The sequence below is a fragment of the Mauremys reevesii genome, linkage group 9 (genome assembly GCF_016161935.1).
Source record: "Mauremys reevesii isolate NIE-2019 linkage group 9, ASM1616193v1, whole genome shotgun sequence".
Classification (NCBI taxonomy): Eukaryota; Metazoa; Chordata; order Testudines; family Geoemydidae; genus Mauremys; species Mauremys reevesii.
The window spans coordinates 35,530,203-35,557,847 of record NC_052631.1 but is presented as its reverse complement, the minus strand read 5'-3'; the positions used below and the strand labels follow the sequence as shown (position 1 = coordinate 35,557,847).

General features: G+C 44.3%; 1 protein-coding gene across 3 annotated transcripts in view; it reads left to right on the top strand.

Annotated features, from left to right (window-relative positions):
* The first annotated feature begins 750 nt into the window (after positions 1–750).
* The window catches only part of LOC120372715 (guanylate cyclase soluble subunit beta-2-like), a 41,441-nt gene continuing 14,546 nt past the window's right edge, over positions 751–27,645 (top strand). For 2 of the 3 annotated variants that reach the window (XM_039490051.1, XM_039490052.1), the window contains exons 1-9: positions 6,648–6,739; positions 7,323–7,543; positions 8,406–8,517; positions 14,437–14,540; positions 17,048–17,264; positions 19,431–19,751; positions 20,513–20,661; positions 27,050–27,196; positions 27,467–27,621. In XM_039490051.1, coding sequence (XP_039345985.1) covers positions 6,688–6,739; positions 7,323–7,543; positions 8,406–8,517; positions 14,437–14,540; positions 17,048–17,264; positions 19,431–19,751; positions 20,513–20,661; positions 27,050–27,196; positions 27,467–27,621 — 1,478 coding nt within the window. In that variant the 5' untranslated portion in view covers positions 6,648–6,687. Of the gene's footprint in view, positions 1,065–2,817; positions 2,892–3,902; positions 3,998–6,092; positions 6,254–6,639; positions 6,740–7,322; positions 7,544–8,405; positions 8,518–14,436; positions 14,541–17,047; positions 17,265–19,430; positions 19,752–20,512; positions 20,662–27,049; positions 27,197–27,466; positions 27,622–27,645 lie in introns of those variants that run through there. The other variant, XM_039490053.1, reaches the window with a different exon arrangement.

The following is a 27,645-nucleotide window of genomic DNA, read 5'->3' as shown; positions in this document are numbered from 1 at the left end:
ATTTAGGATTTCGGTAATGGTGTTTGCCAGAATTTGCGACAAGATACCTTCGATCAGGAAAACAAAAACATCATTGGAAAAACTCCATGGTAATGGGGCCTTCCTTTGCGTTTTACTGGCTCACTTGTCATTCCTACAAGGGCTGGTAAATTTCCTTTTCTGCGTAATCTGTAGGCCAGGAAAAACAAAGCACTTTTTAGAGAGCAAGGCGTAGTGAAGAACCCTGCCGAAGCCTTTCCGCCTTGCACGCTTCCGTGTTTGCTTTGGAAGCAGAAGTGTGGGGTTTTCTGTGGGTTCGGCTTGCGGAAGCCTTGTGCAAATGCCGCCAGTGACGCGAATTAGCTCGGGACAGGGGCAGAGTGAGACGCGCCCCTGGGAGCTCGGCTCTGTTCTCCAGCAGCCGCAGTCAGGGCTGGGAGATTGGGGGCTCTCCCCGGCCCGGCTGTGCTGGGCACCCCAGATGGGGCACCAAGCCCTTGGCAGCAGGGCTGAATGACCGGGGCTTGCTCCGGAGCAGCGAGGAGTTCAGCACCCGCGCCCCTTGGACAGCGACCGGAGCTCCCCAGCGCCGCCCAGCGCCGCGCCAAGCGATCGGCACCCACCCAGCCCCGGCTGCGGAGGGGCTGCAAGCCCGAAAAACCGGGGAAGGGGGCTGCGTTTTTGCAACGGAGGGAGAGAGGCGCTGCAGCTCCGGCGTGAGCCGGCTCCTCCAGCCCGGATCGCTGGGGGAAGATGATCGCCGCCCAGCAGCGGATGGCCGGCGGCTCCTGACTGCCCGGGGGGAGGATGGAGACGCCAGACCCGTCGCGGTGCCTGACTCACCGGGAACCGCGTTGCTGAGGCTTTGCTAAGGGACGGCTGCCCGCCAATGGGCCACGCTTTAAAGCCTTTCTCTCTGCGTGTGGGGAGCGGGGGAACCGCTGATCATCCCGGGGTACCATGGAGGCGGGGCAGCCCTCTCTGTGCCTGGGCGCAGAGACCTGGGGGATTTCGCCTCTTTAAACAAGGGGCCCGGCTCTGGTGAGATCAGCGGGATCCAGCGCTGCGCCTTCGGTGCCAGGATGGTGAGTGGCGCTTGGGTCCCTTTCCACCCCCGGCCCCATGGGGGGGATTCCCCGCCAGCCGCCAGCCTGCCCTGTGCGTAGCCGGGAAGCTTAGGGGTCTCTGTGGAAGGGCAGATCTGGCATTTAGCCTCTCGCCCTTCATCGGTCCTATTCTAAGAGCCCGCCCCGAATCGGTACGAGCCAGGTTCCTCCCTGCCAGGGCTGCTGCGCGGTTACATCCCTGAGCGCAGGAACAGCCCTGGAAGCGGCTAAAGGTCTCCCATCCCACCTACAGGCCAGACCCAACCGAAACCAAAGGAAAGGCTCCTTGTCACTGCAGTGGGTATCAGATCAGAGCCTTAAAGGGCAGGGAGCTAGAGCGTAATTGCAGAGTAAACCACTGTTTTGGATAAACCCTGCCCTGTAATAGTCCCATCACGACCCGCCACTTTCAGAGCGCGATGGGGGCTGAAACTTGGCACACGAAAGCGTGGGGACAGGGAGAAGGCAATTTGTGATAGGAATTTGTATTCGTGTCCAACGCTGCATTTCTACCATCCCAAACCTCAGAGATGGTGTAAGCTAACTGTCACAGATGGACATTTACAGCAGGTCCCTCGAAAAGAGTGACGGGCACTTTATTAAGGTTAGAAAGTTATTCATTGGGCAAGACGCAAATGTCTGCCTGGATGTCCTGTGGACTGCATATTAAGCACTGATAGGCTACATAACTGTTATAGGGAATAGTGTCAGACAGAGTAGCTTATAGGGATTTACAAGCTTTCTTGGGCTGAATTTATGTGATCCTATCTTTGACAGGTTAAATAATACATATCTTCTTTAAACGTGTGGTTCCATGAAAAGCCCTATTTGATCATTCCGGTGAATATCAAATCCAGAAATGATGTTTTTTTTTCCCGTTGAAATGCACAGCAGCAATGAAGTACTCCTGGAAGCAAGTTAAATGCCCACTGACTTCCCTGGAGGTAGTGCCTGCTGTATAATGATAATACTGAAGAAATGCAGGATCAGGCCTTCATTGTGAAAATTAAAAAATGTGGCAGAAATGCTTACCGGGGACTTTCCTTTTCTTCTAAGTAAATTCTGATATTAAAATAGTGATTTCAAAATGTATATAGCAGCAGTGGGGTTGGAGGGCTGACAGGGCCCTCCAGTCCCCATTCTCACACCGACTCACCATAGGCCTACACCAAACCCCATACCTCTCACAGGTGGGTTTAACATTGATGTCAGGGGCTTTGGATCATGCCCATGTGAATGTGGGTACGTCCCCAATTTGCAAAAGCTGCCCCATAACTTCAGGTAATTATTGCTGTTATGATGCTATTTATCTGTATAACAATGTTTACTCACCTTTTTCAACCTCTGTCACCTCCATTTTATGTGTACCTAGATAAACACGTACACACTAGTTGAGCCAACAGTGGGCCAATCTTGCTTTCTGTTACACTGATGTAAATCTGCACTAATTCCATTCACTCCACATCAGAGCTGATTTTTGCCTGCTTTTGCCTGTTTTCTAATCTATAAAACAGGACTAAGAATTTTTCTTACCGTATTTTTTTTTAAATGTACAGCTAAATAATACACAACTTTGTAAAAGACTTAATAACCTTGATTGAAAGGCACTAAATGAGTGCAAAGTGTTATTTACAATTTTGTATTATATTATCACAGTGGAATTAAAAATATTATGGGCTTGCATGATTCAAGGGCACTTTTGTAAATAATTTTCCATATTTCTTTTTTGCAGTATGGATTTATAAACACATGTCTGAAGTCTTTGGTGGTTGAAAAATATGGTGAAGAAACATGGGAAAAATTAAGGTAACTAATTCCTAAGGAATTGAATAAATTAAGAGAAAGTATAATAAGGAACATAGTACCACAGAATACCAATCTCTGACTGTTGAATGAATGCTGAAGTATTCATTATTCAGTAAGCAATTATTAAAATTACCTATTAAGTCAAAGTCAAGGCTTTTACACTGCAACATTTTATCCTAGGACATTAATTACTTCATTTATTAGACCAAATAATGAAGGATGACATTTTGTCTGCGGGACATGTGTGCAATAGACACACTGGCTCATTGTATCGTTATTGAAAAGTAATTATTGTATGCTGACTAGAAGCCACCCTTATTTTGAAGTCAATTTCATCTTGGAGCCTCAGGGAAAAGTAATTAAATGTAATAGAAAACATTGATTTTGCTCTCTCTTGTTTTTTTTTTTTTTTAAACTTGAAAAGCTTTATGGAATTTTACATAATATAAAGAAATAAAAATAAAGCAAATGTAGATACCAAGTGATCCAGGGCCCGACCCAAAGCCCATTGCAACCAATGGAAAGATTCCCATTGACTTAAATAGGTTTTAGGTCAGGCCCACAGGGAACCAGGAATGTATCAGAATGTGCCACAATGTACAGTAAACCAATGGAACAGAAGCAAAAGCAGTACTGTCATCTGTATAGTGCCTAACACAATGGGCCACTAATACTAGGTTGGGGTTCGTAGGCACTACAGTAATAAATAATAGTATCAGCCTTGTACAACATACATCCTGATTCAGCCAATCATTTAGGCACGTATTTAAGTCTCACCAATGTCAATGTGACTTCTCACATGAGCAAAGGTTGCAGGTTTGAGCCCTAAGTTTAGATTCTGTCCTCAACAGGTACTCATCTATCCAGTTAATATTAATGAAGGGAAGGGTTGTTCTCAGGTACCACAGTGAGGGGTGCAAATAGGAGAACTGTGACCAAGGGATACCAGTTGGGTCTTAAATGTGTTCTGTTTAGAATGATATTGCAACATGAATCTCATTTTTGTTACAGAATCCAGACAGGAGTTCAGGACACATTTCTGACATTTGAAGTTTACAAAGATGAGATAACAATGCAGCTAATTGACAAAGCCTGCAAAATGTTAGGTATGTCAATGCAATACAAAACAATACCTGGGCCCAAGCCTCTGAGGATCTTGTGCCCCATATAAGTCAATGGGAGTTTTCCAAATGAGTTCAACAGGAGTGTAACTGGGCTTTCTATAAACCAGGGACTCGGCTACACTTGCGAGTTGCAGCGCTGGTGGAGGCTTTCCAGCGCTGCAATTAGTAAGTGGCCACACCTGCAGGGCACTTCCAGCGCTGCAACTCCCTGGCTGCAGCGCTGGCCGTACACCTCACTCAGCATGGGGAATAAGGATTGCAGCGCTGGTGCTGCAGCGCTGGTCATCAAGTGTGGCCACACACCAGCGCTGTTATTGGCCTCCAGGGTATAAGGGTGTACCCCAGAATGCTTTTAACTAAATTACTCACTTTGTTTTGTTATGCAGCCTCTCTTTGTTTTGTTGTGAACCTCCGGAGCTCCGTTGCTACCTGAGCTGCTTATCAGCTCCTGTTTGCTGTGATCAATCTGTGAACAATCAAATGAGATCCTCCTCCCTGCGTGATTCACAGGGGTTGAGTGTTTGCATTTTGCTTGACCAGCAGCGAGAAAAGGCGTCATTCACAGGGGTTGAGAGTTTGCTTTGCTTGAAACGGGGGGAGGGGGGCAGAGGGGGGAGAGAAAGTAAGTTGGATGGAGGCTGTTTGCAGTTAACAGTAAGGGGGTGGGAAAATTTTCTGATTTTGCACAGTGTCAGTTCCAAAAATCCACTCTCTCTTTCCCCCCACCCCGGTCCCTGTCACACTGCCCCACACCCCCCTCTTTTGAAAAGCACGTTGCTGCCACTTGAATGCTGGGATAGCTGCCCATAATTCATCACTCCCAACAGCACTGCAAATGCTGCAAATGTGGCCACACTGCAGTGCTGGTAGCTGTGAGTGTGGCCACACACCAGCGCTGGCCCTGCACAGCTGGACGACCAGCGCTGCAACTACCAGCGCTGCAGATTTGTAAGTGTAGCAATACACTAAGCTGATCTTGGGTTATACCTGCTTGTGCTAGAGCAGGGTCGGAGTTGGGAAGTCCATCCAGAAGGCAGTTGCACCAACCTCATGATTAAAAGTGCTTGGAGCAGGTCACTGTTTGGAGCTCCCAAAAGGGGTAATGTTAGTTAGGACTAATTGACCAGACACCCTCCACTAGTGGGAGATCCTACAGGGACCTGAATTCAGTTTAAGACTATCCTCCCCATCTACCCTTTTGGGGGAAGGCAATAATAAAAACATTGCCTGCCCTTCTCCCAAGAAGACCACTGCAGCACCAGGGCTCAGGGAGGTGCAGTTTTCATCTCCAGGCACCAATGGGGAGAACTGAGTCAGAGAACAGTATTAAGAATTAATATTGAAAATATTAGAACTTTAGACAGGTACTGGAGATGACATTTTTGTTTTCTATTTTAGACGATGGGACAGCTAGAGAAAATACATGTTTTTCTATTTCTAACAGTCATATAACATTTTTTTTCCAATTTTTCTTTAAAAATTATATACAATAAAGATGTGTAATACATAGCCATGGTTTTTGCTACTAGTTGGAGATCAACACATTTCAAAAGACTGATCAAGTTAAACTTGTGGGTTATTTGGGTGTAGCATGGTTGCTTTGCACTGCGCTGCCATCAGCTTCTGGCCATACAGCCAACCTATTAAGCCCCAGATGGAAGAACAGCTCAGTGAAAGGAGGATATTCCGGTGGCATAGAGGCTCCTACACCACCCCTTTCCTGTTACATGTGGGGTCATGGCTGAGGGAAAGGGGGCAAGATGGGATGCCCCTACGCTACCCTGATCCCACATCTATGGTTTCAGCTCCTTGGGCTAATAGCTAGAGTGAGCTAGAGCTGCTCTCAGGATGCTCCCAGTTAAGCCCAGGAATGGGGCCTGCACACAAGACCCCAGGGTAGGGAGAGTACAAAGGAGAGCTCTGTGCCACCTTTGTACCTCCACCTCCCCTGACCTCTGCTGTGTGTAACACACATTTCTTAACATTCCCTACCTTTTCTACAAACATTTTGCATTTATTGTTAGTCCATTTCTCAGCATTATCATGTTAATTAATTAAGGTATCTTTATTTTGCCAGATGTTCCCCCTGATATGGTTCTGAAGCAGTTTGGAGAGTTTTTCTTTGAATTTTGCAAACGGTCAGGCTATGACCATATGCTGAGAACTTTGGGTGGAAATCTCTACGAGTTCATCGAGAACTTGGATGCATTACATAGCTACCTGTCTCTTTCTTATCAGGCAAGTTCAACTAAGAACTACTGAGCCGACATGGATGTACCCTGCCAGGGTTTACACACTGACATGTCAACAAAATACTATGCCACAACCGTCCCTCTTGTGCTCTGAAATTAATTATTCTGATGCACTAGTGGGGAAAGAAGTCAGCTATTCAAAGTTATCCTTAATATTAGATGTAAATTTATTCAGTACTTTGAATCAAATAAAAGGTATAGTTTCCTTCCAACATAAAGATCTTTCATTTCTGATAAATGCAAATGAAACGAGATCAGTGTTATAAAGTATAACTATTTATTTTGATAAGATATAAGGTGCTTTTACAGAGCTTGCTATTGCACTAGTGTTCCTTATGATAGAGGATATTTAACTATTATTATTGTTTTCAGGAGATGAATGCACCTTCTTTTAGGGTAGAAAATAATGAAGATGGCTCAATGCATTTGCATTACTACTCAGATAGAAGAGGTCTGTGCCATATTGTTCCAGGTAATAATGCAGTTGAGCATTACATCTATAGACTCATACATTTGCTGCTATTCTTTGCTTAGTTTTCACAAATTCTCTGGACGAGAATTGACAGCCGACAGAATTTTGATTGACTTTAAAATATTTTACTGTTATTGTTTAATTTTCAGAGCTGCTGAGCATCTGCAGCTTTCCTTGACTTCAGTGGGATTTGGGGGTGCACAGCAATTCTGAAAAGCAGGCCATTAATGTCTGTCCTGCCATAGCATTTCTAAAACACACAGATTTTTATGGTGGAAGAAGTTGAAACAGCTGATATGCATTATGGAGTGTAATGACCTGTATAAAATGAGTGTGGGTAGGCTGATTTACACCAGTGGAGGATTTAGCCCAAAACGTACACATTAGTGTAACTGGTCTTAGATGACATATGATGAATGAATTCATCATATGTCATCTTGCACTTCTGATTTTTTATATATAAACACTCAAAACTGCATAAGTCAGCTATAGATGCTTGAACTAGTACACAGCATTGCACAAATATTTGTTACAATAGAAGGTTTTAGTTCGCTACAGAATTTTGTCTTTTATTCCCTTTAAGGAATCATTGGTGCAGCAGCCCTGGATTTTTTCAACACTGAAATTTCAATGGAAATAGTCAATCAAACAGAGGAGGAAGAAAGAACTGGGAAAAAAGAACATATAGTTTTCCTTGTCACTCAAAAACCTGTATTTTCATACAAAAAGAGAAATAAATTCTCTTCCTCACCACAATACATTGCTCACTCTGGAAGGCGAATTGAGAAACAACTGAATAAAGAGGTATTTTGATGTTCCTCCTATAAATAAATGTCAGGGAGATAAATAGCTTTCATTAATAAATACTGTACTTGGGATTTTTTTACCCAAAATATTTTAGATAAATCTGCTGTTACCATTTAAGGCTCCCATCCTGTAAGTTACTTCATGTAGACAGATCCCATTGACACCACAGAATAATCTGCAGGATTGGGTCCTGCAGGTCCAATCTCCAATTTACTGAATGCCTTCAGCTCCCATTAAAGTCCATAGGAAATTAAATATTTTAATAAGAAGTAAGGATGGCTAATCACTGCACAGTTCCAGGCCCTAAGCCTCTGGGAACTAACTTAGGAAGTTTGACATGATTTATTTGCAGTTATTTGTTTAGTCTGGTATAAAAATATAAATGTAGGTGCCAAGTTTTCAAAACTGCCTCTAAGCTTGCAATACCTCATGTGCGTACCCACATTTTTGGGCATGTATTTCTGAGTTCCTAAATTTGGATTGTGCAAATGGACTCTGCACATGGATATAGGTATATGCTAAGTATTTGATTTGCACATTTGTGCAAATGTGTGACTGTCTGGGTGTGCAACATCTTGTACAACACAGACAACTGTATGTTGAACTACCCAATTTGCATGTCTCAGTTTAAGTTCAAAGGCTGGAGTCAAACAATTTTGAAAATTTGGCCCTTTATATTTTTTTACCTCCATTAAAGTATTTTTCTTTGGGTCAGATCCTCAGATAGTGTAAATTGGCATAGCTTCTTTGAAGTTAGTGGGCCTATACTGATTTACACCTGATAAGGATTTGGCCCACAGAGCTAGAGTTTTAAGAACTGAAAATAGAGTTGAATGTTCAGATTGGGTTTATTCCGCAGGATACTGAAAAAAACATGAATAAGATTAGAGATAGAACAAGCCTTGTTTCTGTTTGTCCTGCCAAGAAAAATCACTGGGAAACAATCAGAGGAATCGTTACACTAGGAAGAGGTAAGAGGGAGATCATTGAAAGGGAATCTGACTTCATCTATTAATATTGTCAATTTAGTATTATATAGGCTGTACATAACTTCACTGCCATTAACTACTCACCATTCGTATTTTCCCTGTATCCTTTCAGTAGAATATTGTATTCCATTAAAGTTGCAGACAAAGACGCATGCTTACTGACAGCACATACTCAAGTGCAGCAGGTTGTGTCTCTCTCAGGCTTTGAAGTGTCTCATCTTTAGAAGGTGGTTATACACTAAGGGCATGGCTACACTTGCGAGCTAGAGCGCGTTAAAACAGCTCCATGCACTCTAACTCACGACGCGTCCACACTGGCAAGGCACGTAGAGCACACTGACTCTGCAGCTGGAGCGCTCCTGGTAATCCACCTCCATGAGAGGCATAACACCTGGTCCACCATGGCTGGAGCACCGCGGCACCAGCGTGGATGCCCTGGCCTGTTAATGCGCTCTGATCAGCCTCCAGAAATGTCCCACAATGCCTGTTCTAGCCACCCTGGTCATCACTTTGAACTCTACTGCCTTGCCCTCAGGGAACCAACCATCAGACCCACCCTTTAAATTCTCTGGGAATTTTGAAAATTCCCTTCCTGTTTGCTCAGCCAGGCATGGAGTGCTCTCAGCGCACCTTTCCAGGTGACTATGCTTCCACACACCAGGCGATCCCAGTATGGAGCAATGGCAAGGTGCTGGATCTCAGTGTTTGGAGGGAGGAAGCTGTCCAGTCCCAGCTGTGCTCCAGCCGTAGGAATTACGATACCTTCAGGCAGATATCAAGGGACATGATGGAAAGGGGCCATGACCAGGACACACTGCAGTGCAGGGTCAACGTGAAGGAGCTGCGGAATGCCTACCACAAAGCCCGTGAGGCAAACCACTGCTCCGGTGCTGCCCCCGTGACCTGCTGTTTCTACAAAGAGCTGGATGTGATACTGCTCTGCTCTGAGGACCACCTCTGCTCTGAGGACCACCATGGACACTTCAGAGCCCAGGTCAACAAGAGAGGATGAGGAGGAAAGTGGGAGCGAGGGTGCTGAGGAGGAGGAAGACACCCTGGCATCCCTAGATGCATGCAGCCAGGAGCTGTTCTCAAGCCAGGAGGAAGGTGCTTGGGGAAGAACAAACACCAGAGGAGGTGCCCAGTAAGCGGCTTTTATTTTGGGAAGGAAGTTACTCGGTGCGGGCTCTTGGGGCAAGGAGGGTTAGGGCTGAACGGATGCCTAGATGTGGAATAGGGCATTGTTGCGCTCTCTCACATCACGGTAATTGGCCTCAGTGATCTCTTCAAAGGTCTCATCCAGAAGCTGTGCAATGCACTTGTGCAGGTTCCTTGGGAGCACTACTGTACTCCTTGTCCCAGTCAGGCTAACATGTCCGCGCCACTGTGCCGTGAAGGCTGGGAGGACCATTGCTGCACACAGGCAAGCTGTATATGGGCCAGGGTGGAAGCCGCATTGTAGTAGAAGACCCTCCCTTGCTTCCCAGGTCACCCTCAGCAGCGAGATATCTTCCAGGACAAACTGCTGTGGAAAATGTGGGGACAGTGTTCAGTATAGGGGCCCCCTGCTGCTGTTGGCTCTCCCCAAGGCACAGAAACCCAGAGGACAGTATGGCTGTGAAACAATCAGTCCCCTCAACCCTGTGCTTACTCACTATTTTGGGGCTCCTGGGGGTTATGTGCGCTCACTTTGGGACGGGCAAATTCTGCTATCATTAGACAGTGCTTGTCTTTAAGTATGGGTGAATCATTGCTCTGTCTGGTGTGAACAATGCTGCTTCTGTTAAGTGTTACATTTTGCCTTTATAGATGCAACCTTGAGATCTCAGCCGTCCGTGCTATCACTGGCTGAAAGACTCCAAAGAATTAGGAAGAGGCCACGTAGAAGCAAGGAAGACATGCTGCATGAAGTAATGCAGCAGTCCCTTAACAAGAATCTAAAAGCGCAGGAGTGGAGGGAGAGCGAAAGGAGGATCTGCCAGCAGAATGCAGAGCGCCGGCACCAAAGCACGGATCGGCTGATAAGCATCATGGAGCACCAAGTGGACTCGATCCAGGTGTTGGTAGCCAGGCAGGCAGAGCACTACCGCACCCGCAGCCCTTGTCCCAAAACTCTTTCCCTTGTGCCCCCATGTCACCTCCAACCCACTTTCCCCAACATCCAGGTTCTGCCTCCAACACCTGTAACCTCGCCACCCAGCCCTGAAAACTATGACCCTTACCCACTGCACTCAACCCCCCATCACCATGCCTTTTAGCCAGCCTAAAGTGCAGCACACATTGCACAGCACTCCAGACAGGACATATGCAAAACCGTGATTGTATCGTTCCCCACCCTACCCCCTTCCCTTTCTGTTTCCCAAGCAGTTGTGTTTCTTTTCAATACATGAATTTTCTTTTCAATAAACGGATTTTTTGGCTTTGAAAACGTTCTTTATTATTGCATAAAGTAAAAGATACCTTAGCCCAGGAAAGCAACAGGCACTGCAAGTCAGTGTAGTAAACATAGATTCCTACTAACATTGGAACCACTGCACTTCACTCCTGTGCAGGGCACCAGACATTACTGGTGGCTTTCAGCCTCAAATTGCTCCCTCATGGCATCCCTAATCCTTGCAGCCCCGTGCTGGGCCCCTCTAATAGCCCTGCTCTCTGGCTGTTCAAATTCAGCCTCCAGGTGTTGAACCTCCGAGGTCCATGCCTGAGTGAATCTTTCACTCTTCCCTTCACAAATGTTATGGAGGGTATAGCACGCGGATATAACTGCGGGGATACTGTCATTAGCCAGGTCCAGCTTCCCATACAGAGAGAGCCAGCGGCCCTTTAAATGGCCAAAAGCACACTCCACAGTCATTCTGCACTGACTCAGCCTGTTGTTGAACTGCTCCTTGCTGCTGTCAAGGCTCCCTGTGTAGGGTTTCATGAGCCACGTCATTAAAGGGTAAGCAGGGTCTCCAAGGATCACAATGGGCATTTCGAATTCCTCTATGGTGATCTTCTGGTCTGGGGAAAAAGTCCCGGCTTGCAGGTTCCTGAACAGCCCAGTGTTCCGAAAGATGCATGTGTCATGCACTTTTCCAGGCCAGCCTGCATTAATGTTGATCCACAAGTGCCTGGAGAACCATTGAGAAATACCCCTTCCGATTAATGTATTCAGAGGGTAAGTGGGTTGGTGCCAGAATTGGAATATGTGTGCCATCTAGCGCCCCTCCACAGTTAGGGAAACCCATTTGTGCAAAGCCAGCCACAATGTCATGCACATTACCCAGAGTCACGGTTCTTCTGAGCAGGATGCGATTAATGGCCCTGCAAACTTGCATCAACACGATTCCAACGGTCGACTTTCCCACTCCAAACTGGTTAGCGACCGATCGGTAGCTGTCTGGAGTTGCCAGCTTCCAGATTGCAATAGCCACCCGCTTCTTCACCAGCGGGGCAGCTCTCAATCTCATGTCCTTGTGCCGCAAGATGGGGGTGAGATCATCACCCATGAAAGTTGCTTTTCTGATCCAAAAGTTCTGCAGCCACTGCTCGTCATCCCAGACTTGCAGGACGATGTGATCCCACCACTCACTGTTTGCTTCCTAAGCCCAAAAGTGACGTTCCACAGTGGTGAGCATGTCCATGAATGCCACAAGTAATCTCGTGTCATATGCGTTACTTGAGTCGATATCATCGTCGGAGTCCTCCCTGTCACTTTGGAACTTAAGGAGTAACTCGACTGCCAAACGTGATGTGCTGGTGAGACCCATCAGCATATTCCTCAGCACTTCAGGATCCATTCCTGCAGACTGAAAGGGAAGACAGAGCGCGCAGTACAAAAACGTTGAAAGATGGTGCCAAATGTGGATGGAAGCACAGGGATTGCTGGGATGTGAAGCGATGCATCACAGGGCGTTGGGACAGGACCCAGAATGCCTCGCACCCCCTTCCCACAAGCCACAGCACCAGAATGGGAAGAGGTGCTCTGTGGGATAGCTGTCCATAATGCACCACTCACAATGTCGCTGCAAGTGCCGCATATGTGGCCATGCCAGTGCGCTTGCAGCTGACACTGTGGACACATTGCAACGCTTTCCATGCTGTGCTCTCTGAGGGCTGGTTTAACTCACAGCGCTCTACATCTGCTCGTGTAGCCATGCCCTAAAAGTGCTTCTGTAAAAACAGCATCGTGGAGTTTCATGTTTAAAGACTCTCAATGATTTCCAGATAAAGTAGTCTCAGTTTACAAATAACAAAATAAAATAATAAGGAAGATTTTCTAGCTGCCAGCCTTGCAAACTCAGCCTGGGATCTGAAACTGGGTTATTTCCTTTTCAAACATCATAAACTGTATTGGTGCTGTGGGCCAAATTATACCCTCTGCTACAGCTGTGCAAGTTTAATGCTGTCTGATTAATGCCCTAAGTGACACCTGTGTATCAACAGATACAGCAGGTTCTCTCAAGGGTAGCTGAAGAGTAGCTGATTGAATTCTGTTGGTCATCCACAAGGATTAGAATCCAGTTCACTTTTCCATAGCTGTTTTGGTTCAATAGGGGTAATAGGAGTGAAAAACTTATGTCTGAATCTAGCATCAACCTATATGATCTAAATACAGGTCTGCGGAGTACAAAATTGCCATTCATTGCTTTTTGAAGTAGAACTGCATGTTAAAAATCAAAGAATTTGATTTGTTGTGTTAATTTGTAACAGCTCATCAATTGTTGGAGTTACCAAGGGTCTGATTTTCAAAGATGCTAAACTCCCACTGACTTCAGCTAAAGCTGCAGAACCTCAATTCTTCTGAAAATTAGGCCTGGAATTCTTAATCTAGCCCCCTTCTCTCCATAGTCACCTGAGAACGTGCTACCTTTGTTCCTCTGCTCCTAATGACAGACATTTCAAAATAGATCACTTGAAATAATCAGCAGTCTAATAGTTATGGGTTACTGGAGAATGCTTAGCTATAAACCATGCAGTAATAATCATGCATTTCCCATTCTCAGAGATTGCTTATTGTTATATGGGTAAAATAGTCAAAACTGCCTAAAGGTACACACCTACACTGCAATTAAACACCCACAGCTGGAGGGCTGTTTAATTGCATTGGAGATTTACCTTCATGTAGAAAATAGATGGGTAGCTGCACCCCGATCCCGAACATCTACACCACAATTAAACAGCCCCTCAGCCCGAGCCCCACAAGCCTGAGTCAGCTGACATGGGCCAGCCGCAGGTGTTTAATCATAGTGTAGATGTATCCTAAGTGACTGAGGTGCCTAAGACCTGTTGAAAAGCAACAAGATTGAGTACGTGTTTTATGTAGGCACTTTTGACATTTTAGTCTACATGCTTTGTGCTCAGCATGTAATATGAAAACATCACCTTTCTGGTTGCAAGCTGCTACCTTCCTACAGACAAAGCGACTGCTTTCAGGAAAAGCTCAAGGAACGTTTCACACACACTCCTTTTGTTCTCCATTTCTTGGACCAGATTTCTGCACATAAGGGACAGCAAACTGTATCCCTAAACCTTGCCACTACGAGTGTTCATAAGAAGCTGTCAGACTATATTGAACACCTTTGTTATATACCCTTTGGTGTGAATATCGCAGTGGCAATTGCTATAGTATCTGAAATATTCACAGAGTCCCACTGCTACCTATCTATTTTCTGCATAATTTCACACACATAAAGATTCATATTTTTCGGGGTTTAAAAAACCTAAATTTTCTCATCCAGATAAAATTGAAATGGGTGAACTACTTTATATTTATCTACAGTGTACCACTCCTAGAATTTGCACATATCTATACTCACACATTATTTATGTTGATTTACCTTATTATTTCACATCATCCTGCTAATTATTTTTCTGAGCTACAATATGATCGAAAGCTTCAGATTTATCTTACTGCAGGTAAACTTCTGAGAGGATTTGATCCTGCTTATCCTACAACCCTCTGGATAGATATAAAAACATTTTGCAATGGACTTCCTTTCCATATTGTTTTTGATGAAGAGGTAAGGCAAGCACCTGGTAAGTAAGTTTTACACACACAAGCCATATAGGCCCAGATTCACAAAGGGATTTAGGCATTGTGATGCTATGCTGAGCAATGACAGGGGTGCGTCCTAAGCCCCATCCCACTCATAGAGGTAGGTGCCCATCTATGCTAGCGATCCATGAGCTGTGGTAAGATAGGTTTTCCTCTATCTAACTCTTGTGTGTGGCCTGATCCAGTAGATGTGCTCAGAGGCCATCTAGTTCCACACAAAATGGCTGGGGTGGCAGGGAGAACCTCCTTATAACCATTAGCCCAGGGCTCACCTGTTGCACTAGCCACTTGGCTATGGAGTGATTTTCACTTTCTCTCTGACTCAGTTAATATTTAATTATTTAACTACAGTGGAATAACTTCAGTAGGAGAGATTGAGGGAGCCCCACATCAGATTATCCCATGGCCCTGTGGTTAGTGCTGAAAGGTGGCAGATACCTCATCAAATCCCTTCTTCTCATCAATCAGAGGGGGACTTGAAGTGGGGTCTCCCACATTGCAAGGGGGTTCACTGAGATTTCTGAGCGTGAAGTGGCTGCACACATGCTAACAAAGTACATCATTCTCAGTCGCTCAATCATCAAACACATTCATTTCCTGGATTCTCCAACAGCACCGGATCGTTCCCCATCTCCTGGACTCCCTAGCAAAGTGATTTCTCCCCTGACAGCCCAGCACTTGCATCTGGCTTCCCTTTTATATCCCCCACTCACAATCCCCTGCTCACCCAATGACTTCTGTGGGTGAGCAGGGGATTGGGAGTTGGGGATCATTGAGACTCTGCATGCAGCTGGCTGATCATTGAGACTCTGCATGCAGCAAAGGGTTCCTCTTCTAGGAAAATCCAGACACACAGCCCAGCTTCTTTTCATTCCTAGTGGCAGGACTCTGAGCCATTTCTCTTTCACAAACCTATTGCCACAAGGGGACTGGTACGACAGCCTCTCCCTTCCCACTGACTGCAGCGATTAAGTGCTGGGGAACTCTCCCAGATTTGCTTGGTCCCTGGCAAGCTCCTCAACTTCCTACTCTCATGCTCTGCAGAGAATGTTGGCTTCACACAGGAGATGGATGGATGAGAGAGAGAGTGAGTGTGGGTAAGCAAAGCAAATAAATAAGCCACTTATGGGAAGTGTTCCTGCAACTGGGCTAGATAAAGAGGTTTCAAAATGTTGATGGGACTCACTTCATAATGTAGTAAAAGGTAAATGAAAATCAGGCAGTTTAAGCCTTTTAAGGCATCTTATCAACACCACTGCAACCACATTCTTTGTGCCGAATAAGGTCTTGCTCCCATCAACTGGGACAGGTCCTCAGCTGGGGTGCAATTAACTTAGTCATGGAAAGTGAATTGCTTGTTGAGGAGAAAGTCCCAGGCCCTGCTGAAATTAGGGTCATATATTATCATCAGTTTCAAAGACACCTTTCAAACCCTTAAAAACTGATACAAGATATGGCCTGAAGAAAGTAACCATAGGTCAATGGTGCCCATTACAAAGTTAGTATTTGCCACCACAGTTATTTTCTCTTCTGAGCGTAGCTCAATACTGTGATCTCTCTCAGATCTCCCTTTGCGGTAGCTGCTGGCAAAGGCTGACTTGTTAATTTGTTTTTGTAATTATAGTATTTAACTATAATGAGTGGTATATCTTTTTAAAAGGTTCTAGAAGCACCTATCCCAAATGCTGAATGTCCCTTACAAAACTTAAGATTATAACAATGAGTTTGAAAATCACAGAAAACAGCTTAAATCTGCTACCACTACCGTAAATCATGAAACCATGGCCATATGAGGAACAGAAAAGAGATCACAGCATGGCAGATTGTAGAAACAAACATAATATAATCCTCTTTAATGTTAGAATTAATTTTTCTCCAAAGTCACTATGACATTGCTATAGACCCTAGGGAGCTGGCAATTGTGGGGAGACAAGGAAGGAGCTTAATGAGTCTTAGAAAAAGTATGATTTATATAACATTACGGAACTGAACTGAACATCACTCGGTGCTTTCTCATTACTAATCGTTGATGTTCTACAGCATATGATTGATGGAAAATTGACTTGATTCTCCTCTCACTTGTACTGGTTTTAAGCTGCATTGGGATTGGTTGAGTTACACGGGACTTACACTGGTGTAAGCAAGACAAAGATCATACTCATTACTTGAATATAATTGATATTTCACTGAAGATTAATGTTTGGAATCAGCAATATATATCAAGGACACTTGTATGAATATAACACTATTTCCTAGTTCCAAGCTAACATTCTATGTTATATTATTCTATAAGAGAGAAGCAATGCAGAGAAATGAGCCATGTACTTGGGCGGTGAGACGGTTGACTGGCTCTCTGTGAAGCTAAGTCCATTTGAAAATAGTGATCATGTATTGCAAGTGATGGTTCAGATGACTGGTAGCTGATCCCAAAGAGGACATGAAATGTAACCTGTGGCCCATGTTGTTTTAAAGCTCAGAGTAAAGCAAGCTGGGGTGAGCATTCAAAAGATTGTCCCTGGCCTTCAGACCATGGGCATTCGCCTGGATCATTACTTCAGTATCGTGCACCCAGAAGTGACATTCACCATCTCTAGCGTTCAGAAGTTTATCAACAGTCAATTTGTTTTCCGGACTAGGAGAGAGATGATGCCAGAGTCATGGAAACAACGTCCAATGCTAGAGCTGAGAGGTACTTAATTTTTTCAGTGAACATACATGGCTCTTGCTAAATCAAGAATAACAGTAGAATTGAATTGGCTGATTTCTCCTCCCTCACTGCATTAGACAAATAAATGGCAGCTGTTTGTATAGTATAGGAGAGATGAGTGATACTTTAATACACTCATGGACAAATCCTGCCCCTCCCTCTGCAGGTGTTGTGGGTTCTCTGGCAAGAGAACCAATAAGATTCCATTTGTGGAAGGCTGAGGTATTGGGGATGCATAGAAGTGCTCACCCCAAAGCATGGAACCCATCCTTTTAGGGGCATCCTGACTTATTGGGGCAAGGCAGACAGTGAGTGGGGGCAGAATGAGAAGGTAGCTCCCTACATAAACCCTCTGGTCCTTCTCCTTTGTTGTGTATGCGGTAGGATGATAAAATAGAAGCTATTTTAGCCATTAAGTTGAGGCAATCTTTGCAGAGTAGTTCTGCTGCCACTCCATGGTCCCTCCCACTGGATATCCCCAGCATGCAGCCAAGACCATCTGCTTCATTGGAAGTTTGGGGTGTGTAAGATCAGGCCCAGAGAGATCAGTTCTGCTGTCAGTACCACTTGCAGGGGAGCTGGAACAATTTGTATAATGAGGGTATAGGGTAAAAAATTACACTGGCAGCCAGCTTCCCTCCCTCCAGCACCTCCTGCTCACTGGCAGCCTCGCAGATCTGCTCCTCACTCTCCCTCCCATCCGCTGTGATCTAGTCAGTTTCTCTTTTTGTTTATAGTCATTTATACTTTCTGATTCTCATTTCTGTCTGTCTTTCTCCCTTATTTAAAAATACAGAACAGTTTAAATTATAGTGACAAAGAAATCACTTCATTTGATTGGTTTTCCTTCAGAGAAAATGGTATTGAGTGGTGCTCTGATTGGTCCATTTAGTTGCAACAGAGTTTATATTTAAAAGGAAAGGAACAATGTGCTTGTGCCCTCACTTTGCTTCTTTAATACATAAAAAAGAAGGCCTGAAAATTTTATTTTCTCATGTTTTGTCTTAGAAGTATCATGCATGTCAAATGTGGTCTTCCCTGGTTTTGCTGGAGTTCTTTTGGAAGGTTTCAGAAGTGTATTGAGTAAAAAAAATGTTAATGAAATAAGGAGTTCTAAACAGTTAGAGTAAAAATTACATTTCCTCCCAGTTATTAACATTTAATTTCTGTGGTATCTGTTATGTCATAAATCTTTTAGTTCTCCAGTTGTTCATACAATTTCTCAAGAAAAACACAATAGATAAGACCTGAATTTCTAAGAAAGAAAGAAAGAAAAGAAAGAAAGAAAATAAATCTACCTATCCTTCAGGCATTCTTTATATATCATAAAGAAGCAAAAAAGAGCACGAACTCAATTTTTACCCTTGCAAGTCACCATTAAAACTCAGTAATTCTCTCCTGTGCCCACAGATAAAGTAAAAACATATAGTATATCAGGTATATTGTCAAAGGGAAAGAAACTCTCATAGGAAAAGTAGTCATATTCCCTTACACTGGGTTTAAAAAAAAAACGGGTTCAATGCCTGACTCTGCCATAGACTTTCTGGGTGAAAATCCAGGCTCCGCTGAAGTCAATGGGAGTTTTGACAGGCATGTTGTAAGCAATGAGTGAGGGAGGAGAGTAGTTTCTAGTATAGAGAAGATAGAGTGGGCCAGGATTAGGCACCTTCCAGAGATTGCAAAAAGCCACCGCTTCCTGCCCAGCACAGCACAGCATCCTTAGGAATCTGACTGAAACTGTAGGAAACTGAGGGTATGTCTGCACTGCAATTAGACACCTGCGGCTGGCCCATGCCAGCTGACTCTGGTTCGCGGGGCTCGGGCTGTGGGGCTGTTGAAGTGCAGTGCAGATGTTCCAGCTCGGGCTGTAGCTTGGACTCTGGGACCTTCCCACCTTGCAAGGTCCTAGAGCCCAGGGTCCAGCTGAGCCCAAACGTCTACACTGCAATTAAACAGCCCCACAGTGAGAGCCTGAGTCAGCTGGCATGGGCCAGCTACAGGTGTCTAATTGCAGTGCAGACAAACCCTGACAGTCCCCAAGGTGACATACACCTAAAGATAAGCCATTGTCCTAAGGGCTAAGAATCCTATACTATTAAAACTAGGCTGTTGAAAGTTTTCACTTTCTTTTCCAATTGTTCTAAACAGGCCAGATGATCTGGATGGAGTCTCTGCAGTGCATGCTCTATCTCTGCTCACCTTTATTGCGCACCTTGCATGAGTTGGAAGAGAGACAGATGCACATTGCGGACATAGCACCTCATGATGTTACCAGGGATTTGATTCTTCTCAACCAGCAAAGACTGGCTGAGATGGAGCTCTCTAACCAGCTGGAGAGGAAGAAAGAAGAACTGCGGATACTCTCAAAGCACCTGGAGGAAGAGAAGAAAAAGACAGAAGCTCTGCTCTACGCCATGCTTCCAAAGCATGTGGCCAACCAGCTAAAAGAGGGGAAACGAGTTGAGGCAGGTGAATGAATATGATACATGTATTTAAAAAAGCAGCCCTGTCCTTAATATTAGATTTGGGAACTGTGCTGTTACCCAGAGCTGGCTCCAGGGATGTGCAAACTATGTAGCCTCAATGATACTCCCCTTTCCGGTGGCTGCCCATTCAGCAAGCACAATGCTGGTGCTCTGAGTGGCACCAATAAAACAGGCTTTGTTTTGACCTATGTAGAAGATGGGAGGTGTGAGTGTGACTGGAGAGCTAAGGAAAAAGATTGAACAAATTGGCTGTACAGTACCTCTACAATGCTTTGTTCCTCTAAAAAATGTGTAAGCCCAGCACTGGCCTGATTTAGGAAAGCATTTTTATTCTTATTTAGGACAGCATTTAAGCATATGCTTAAATTCCACTGAAGTAAATGGGCCTTAAGCACAAGCTTAAAGTTAAGCATGTGCTTAAGTGCTGCCTTGAGTAGGGATAGAGTAAAGAATGTGCTTAAGTGCTTTGCTGAATCAGGCCCATGTGCTTAAGCATCTGTAGACAGCTTCCTGGATTGTCTAAGACGTGCTGCAGTTCTTACATTTGATACGTTATTAAATCAGATCCTCCCTTACCAATATGGATCTTAAATGAATCATCTTATTTGCTAAAAATTTGGTGAGAAAAGCAATCTTAGCAAACAAGTCTCGTGTGTGCACAGTTGCCACAGCTACTGATTGGTCCAGCCCATCAGAATTATTTATAAATGGAAGGAGTTCTAACACAGACCTTTCTGTTCACAGGAGAGTTTAAAGAATGCACCATATCGTTCAGCGATGTTGTGACCTTTACCAACATTTGTGCCCAGTGTGAGCCTATTCAGATAGTCCTCATGTTAAATTCAATGTATCTACGATTTGACAGACTAACCACAGTGCATGATGTCTACAAGGTAATTACTTATTTACAAAGGCTGCAGCTGTTTTCATGAAACTGATTTTTGGGAATTGCAAAGGGTTTCGGTAACGCATGCAATATTGGAGTTTATGGTGACCTTGGAGGAGGTCAGGAAACTAGAGGAATGTAAGTTGTTAATAACTGTTGCTGCTATTTCAATGTTGCTATATTTAATTAAAGCAATTTTTTTTTCAGTTTTGTAATGAAAACTAGCCAACATGCAGAGACTGTAATTAAATGTGCTAAAAAGATTCAAACATGAGTGGAACCAGGCCTGCCTCATTTCCTTGACTTCATTTAGCTCATTCTGAACCCACCATTCCCCTTTTGGAGCTATTCAGAGTGGCAGATTTTAATCTCTCTTGTCCTTGACCTGGTACTCCAGCAGTTACTCACTCCTTATTTTGCCGTCACTAGGGTAAGGACAGTTGATCTCTTTTTACCCCAGAAAAGCCTACCTATAAACCGAAGGTGATAGGACACTTATTATATCACTTTCTGATACCAGTCCAAAGTGGTAAAACTAGTTGGATTGCCCATTTTGGATAGCTTGGATTGTTCACTTTATGCCCAACCTGGCTTAGATCATTGTCCTGGACATGCAGAAAAAAAGACAAAATGCAAGAGATGTGTCTTAATTAGGCCACAACGTTATACTTAACTCATCTGGTAACTAACTGGCTGTAACTCACACAGTGCAAGTCATGACTACTTCCATAATTGGTTCTACCGGGTGGAGGGCTGCCATCAGCTCCCCCTCACCCAGCTGGTCCTAGCCTGTTGCTGGGACTCCACTGCACTCCCCTCTAATGAGAGTACAGGGGCTGGGAAAAGGGGTCATTTCTTTGCTGTATCAGGCGTTGGGAGCCTCAGGCCTGTTTCCCAGCTTCTTTAAGGAATGTCTTCCAACTCTGCTTTCTCAGGGAACCAGTCCCCTATGGAAGGAGTACCTGGATTGGATACATGCCACCTGTTGAGTTGTGACCACTTGAACCTTACCCCACTGGGTCTCTGAGCTGCTGTGGGGAAGGCAAAAAATCTCACCCCACCCTGGCCAGCCTGGTGGTGAGGGAAAAATTCCCACCCAGCCCCCAAAAAGGCAACTGATGCAATGTTCACAATAGACCAAGGAACTCAGTGGCCTGGGCTCAGGCTGGAGGGCAGAGTTTATATACCCTCCCTCAGGTGCACAGTGGCCAGTGACTTAGCTGAGCTCCACTGGCCTGCCCACCAGGAGCCACTACCAGTCCAGACAAAGCTGTCCCTGTGGCTGTGGGGGGCTGCAGTGTCTTTTTAAGTATCCTCTTTCTCTGGCAGTAACATTATCAGCTAGATTGGGGTAGGCAACCTATGGCACGAGTGCCGAAGGCAGCACGCGAGCTGATTTTCAGTGGCACTCACACTGCCTGGGTCCTGGCCACCAGTCCGGGGGGCTCTGCATTTTAAATTAATTTTAAATGAAGCTTCTTAAACATTTTTAAAGCCTTATTTACTTTACATACAACAATAGATTAGTTATATATTATAGACTTATAGAAAGAGACCTTCTGAAAACGTTAAAATGTATTACTGGCATGCGAAACCTTAAACTAGAGTGAATAAATGAAGACTCGGCACACCACTTCTGAAAGGTTGCCGACCCCTGAGCTAGATCCAATTAACATCTTAGAGATGAAACTTTCATCAAAACGGAATGTGGGTATTTTCTCCTTAGTCAGATCTTGGCTGGCATAATCGGCTTAGCTCCATGGACTTCTGAAGTCTGAACATCTGGCCTGAAATTTATATCCCTCTCCCTACAGTTGCAAATAGCTACGCAAGTACATCCAAATTTTGAAGTCCTTACTCATTCCTTACTCAGGCAAAACTCCCAGTTAAACCCATGGGAGCTTTGGGGAAGAGTAGGTTACAGTTCCAAGGAGGGAATGAATTATTGAAACTGATCAAAGGCACTTACCTAGCCCCAGCTAATAAATGTTGGAAGTTATGAATAAATCCAATTAAAGAAAATCTCTTGGCACAGCATAAATATAATTAGAACATCTATTTGCATTAGTGACTTTGGCTGTTAATTTTTTAATTTACTATAGAAAATAATTGGCATTGTCATTAAGTGGACTTCCTTGATGGGAACTATCTATAGCTAAACAGTTTTCATGCCTAGCATACTATATTGTTTTAAGTAGTTATGTTAATGGGGAGCTCATTAGGAATTTGGTGCTTGCTATATTACTGGCTTTCAGGAAAAAACCCACCAGTAAATCCAATTTAAGCTAATCACTCATGTAATGATAATGAATGAAACACTGAAACCTCCTAAGAGTTGTTTAGAGAATTTCTTCACAGCATAATGGCTTTGTACAATGAATTTAATACTTTTGGGATTTCTGTGGTTCAAGCAACCTTTTTATATTCCTGGCAAGGGCTCTGCATAATCTCTTTGCAGGGCCAAATCCCAAAGCACTTTCTTAGGCACAACTTCCACTCACTACAATGGGATCTATGCCTGAGTAAGGACTACTGACTTTGCCTATAATAGAGATTATGGGGAAATCCCTAGGTTGCAGTAGGTTGCTTGAAGACAACCTGGTCCTTCTGTAAGGAAGGTTAGGCCAGACCAGCACCACACAGCCTGCTTCACACCGCATTTTAATATATTCCTAACATTTGGATAGTTTTTCTGAACTATCATTTGACAAGTTTAATAGTAATTGTCACTGAAGAATAGCCCCTAACTTACATTTTTCCCTAAAATATCCTTTTAAAACCCAAATTGTGAATTAGCCAGCCATGTATGAATCATCATCGCTCCGATAACCGCATTGGTCATTGGGACACCATTACTGATGAGCAATCAAACAATTGTCTCCACCCCTGATGATTGTGTCAGTGCTTGAGTCTCTGCGAAGTCCATTCCTCTCCACTCTTGCCACTATGTTGCCAATCCATCTCTTCTGTCTACCTCTTCTTCTCGTCCCCTGTACTGTCCTTTGGAGGATGATCTTGGATATGCCAGATGATCTTGTTACATGGCCGCACCACTTCAGCTTGCGCTTCTTCACGTTCATCAGGAGGTCTTCATGTGACCCAGCGCATTGGATGATGATGTTGCGGACCTCTTCATTTAGTGACCTGGTTTTGCCCAGGATTTTATGGAAGTATCTCATCTCTTCTACCTGTATTTTCCATTCAAGTTCTGCCATAAGGGTCCTTGTCTCGCACACATACAGAAAAATGGAAATGACCAATGTGTGCAGCAGTTTCAGTTTGGATTCCAGGGAGATGTTCTTATTCCTCCAAATTGGCTTTAGCTTTGCCACTGCTGCTGCTGTTTGTGCAGGTCTTGCCAGAATTTCTGCCTTGGATCCTTCATCAGTGATGGTTGCCTCCAAATACTTGAACTGTTTCACTGTCTTCAGCTCTTGTCCACTGACAGTGATATGTGAGCTGATCCCATCACATTTGTTTGTCATGACCTTGTTTTCTCTGTACTGATTTCCATGCTGTATTTTGCGGAGGTTTCATTCAATCGTTTCACAAGGTTGGCAAGTTCATCTCTGGTGCCTGCCAGGTCGTCAATTTCATCAGTGAACCGAAGATTTGAGATTGTTCACCCCCCAGCGCCGACTCTGCATGTGTGATCTTCCAGGGCATCAGTCATTATGCACTCCAAGTAGATGTTGAACAGAATGGGCAAAAGAAGGCAGCCTTGCCAGGCTCCAACAGTGGTGCAAAACCACTCTCCTGTTGTGCCATTGACGAGAACTACGCTGCTGGCCTTGGCGTACAGTTGTTTAATGGAAAGAATAAGCTTATGAGCAACATTGTACTTCTTCATGGCTGGCCAGAGAGCTTCGTGCTACACTCTGTCAAACGCCTTCTTGAAGTCAACAAAGACGTGGTAGACGTCCTGCTGGTGTCGTAAGTACTTCTCACATAGAACACGAAGGTTGAAAATCTGTTCTGTGGTACTTCTTCCGGCACGAAAGCCAGCCTGTACTGTAGTGATGATATTCTCTGCTTGTGGCTTCAATCTCTTCAGTATGACTTTCAACATCACTTTGCTGGGATGGCTAATTAAGCTTGTGGTCCAGTAATTTTGACACAATTGCATGTTGCCTTTCTTTGGCAGAGTGATGATTAGTGACTGTGTCCACGTGGAGGCCACTCACTGGTCTGCCAGATCTTGTTGCAGATCTTGGTGAGTACATCTATATTACTATTTCATCAGTTTTGGCCGGGATGTTGTCAATACCTGTAGCCTTTCCATTCTTGAGTGATTTCACAGCTGTCTCCACTTCTTCATGCAGTATTGGAAAGTCACCCTTCTCTGTTGAATTCGGGCTGTCTAGGACACTAGGATCTCCATTTGTCTGGTGGTTATATAGATCAGAGCAGTAGTTTGTCCACCTGTTGATGATGTCCCTTTCTTCTGTAAGACTGTTCCCTTTGTCTTGAATGCATTAGCTTTGTCCCATCTTTCCTTCATCAGATCTTTTACAACCTGGAAGGCTTATTTGCTATTTTTATTATTGATACTCTCTTCAGTTTTAGAGCATTGTTTTTCAATCCATATCTCCTTGGTCACTTTCATTCCTTTTTTGATCTTTCTTCCAATTGCTCTGTATGTATCAGCTCCCTCACTACTGTTCTTGTCTCTCTTAAGTTCTCTTCTAATGTCATACATTTGTAGTATTTCATTTGTGACCCATGGTTTTATCTTCTTACGGTATTTCCCCAAGGATGTCCATTGCTGCCTCATTCGTTACAGTGTTGAAATTGTTGGTCATTGTTTCTATGTCTTCCTCTAGAGCAAGCAGCAGGGCAAATTTTCTGCCGATCATTGCTTGGAATGATTCTGAAATGTTTCAGTCTTTGAGTCTTTCTAAGTCAAACTTGGTTCTGGTGAACTTTAGCATGATGATTTTCCTTAGATGCAGCCAAAAATTTAGCATCACAAGGTTGTGATCACTTCCAATATCAGCACCGGGGAAGCTCCTTGTTTTAGCTCTGTTACTCTCAGAACAAAATCAGTTTTGCACCATGATGTAGTCGATCTGGCTGTGATATAGACCATTAGGTGCATGCCATGTTGATCATCTGGATAATTTATGTGCTCCTAATGTGTTTGCAAGAACCAGATTGTTATAGCTGACAAACTCCAAAAGTTTGTCAATCCTCTCTCATTGGTTACCACATTACAGAAAGGGCCACAATAATCTCGCCAATCTGCCTGTGTGTCAATACCCACTTTAGCATTCCAATCTCCCTCTACAATCAGGATATATTTCTCGTGTACCTTATCGATGATGTCTTGGAGCTGATTGTAAAAATCTTCAATTTGCTCATCATTATAGTTTGTTGTAGGGGCATATACTTGTACCACTGTAATATTAAACAGTACTGCCTTTAGACAGATGGAAATAAGCCTTCTGGACATTGGGTGGCATCCTAATACTGAATTCTTTATATCTTTATGCACAAGAAATCCTACGCTGTTGACATGTTTGTCCTCTCCATTGTAAAAGAGTACATAGCTTTCTTCCATTAGTACCTCTCCAAAGTTCTTCCATCTGACCTCAGAAATTCCTAGGAGGTGCCAGGTGTATTGTTCCATTTCATACGTGAGTTCTTTCAACCTCCCTATTTGTCTCAATGTCCTTACATTCCATGTGGCTATGGTGATGTTATCTCTTCCACGGATCCTCTTTGTTTGGGTTACACCAGTAGTATACTTGTCATGTCTGCCCTGGTGGGAGACGGATGGCATGGTCATTATTAACCCCGGGCTGCAAGCAAACATGGTTGACTTGCTCATCATATGGTGTGTCTTGGGCAATTTTCTAACCTGGCAAAGCCCATCCCTCTCCAGGCAGCCCCCTTTTAGTCGCCTCTTACGACATGCAGGAGGAGCAGTGGGCCTATTCTGTCCCCAGAACCACAGGGAAACCATCTATGAATAGCATTCAGTAAATCCATTAGACTAGCTGCTGCCTCAGTGATTCATGTGTGGAGGTGTGCATGGATGTTCCCACCCTGAGTTGTAGGGGAATGCTTTCACAGTACTGTTCCTCCACTTCCTCAGGCCCCCCAAAGAGCCCTCTGTAGAACCAGGATTGAGGGGGCAGAGATGGGGCAGGAACTTTTTCACTGCAGAACCAAGGGACACATCAGACCCAACATCAGCCTTGTAGAAATCAGGCTGGAAAAAGGCTAGAAAAAGGCTGGGGGTTCCCTCCACTGTGACCTCTCAGTAGTTGACAGCAACCTCTGAAAGGGAAAATGGGGCAGCTGCAGGCAAAGAGAGTCCCTGCCCCTGAAAAAAAAAATCTCAGAATTAGAAGTATTTAGAATACTCATCTGTGTTTCCCTAAATATTAAAGGTGGAGACAATAGGTGATGCCTACATGGTGGTAGGAGGTGTCCCTGTGCCTGTATCTACTCATGCTGAGCGAGTTGCCAACTTTGCCCTGGGAATAATCATAGCAGCCAAAGAAGTGAAGAATCCGGTTTCTGGAAAACCTATCCAAGTGAGTCAATACCACAGAGATGTACATATTTCCACGGGCTGTTTGGGTGAAAGGGTTGTTGTGTGGTAAATGCACTGGTCTGGGACTCAGCAGAGCTGTGTTTTGTTTCTTTGTGACCTTGGGCAAGTCCCTAGAGCCACATCTTGATAAATTGCCTGATTTTTCAGAGGTGCGCCCCACTTTATTAGCATTAATAGATAGATGGTTGGTTAACATTTTAAACGGACACTAAATAGGTGATATTCTGGGTTTCTTTGTGTCTTTGTAAAGATTAGAGTTGGGATCCACACAGGTCCTGTCCTGGCTGGAGTAGTTGGAGAAAAGATGCCTCGTTATTGCTTGTTTGGAGACACCGTGAATATAGCTTCCCGGATGGAGAGTCATGGGGTTCCAAGTAAAATTCACCTTAGCCCCACTGCCTATTAGTAAGTAATGCTCCTTCTTTACAG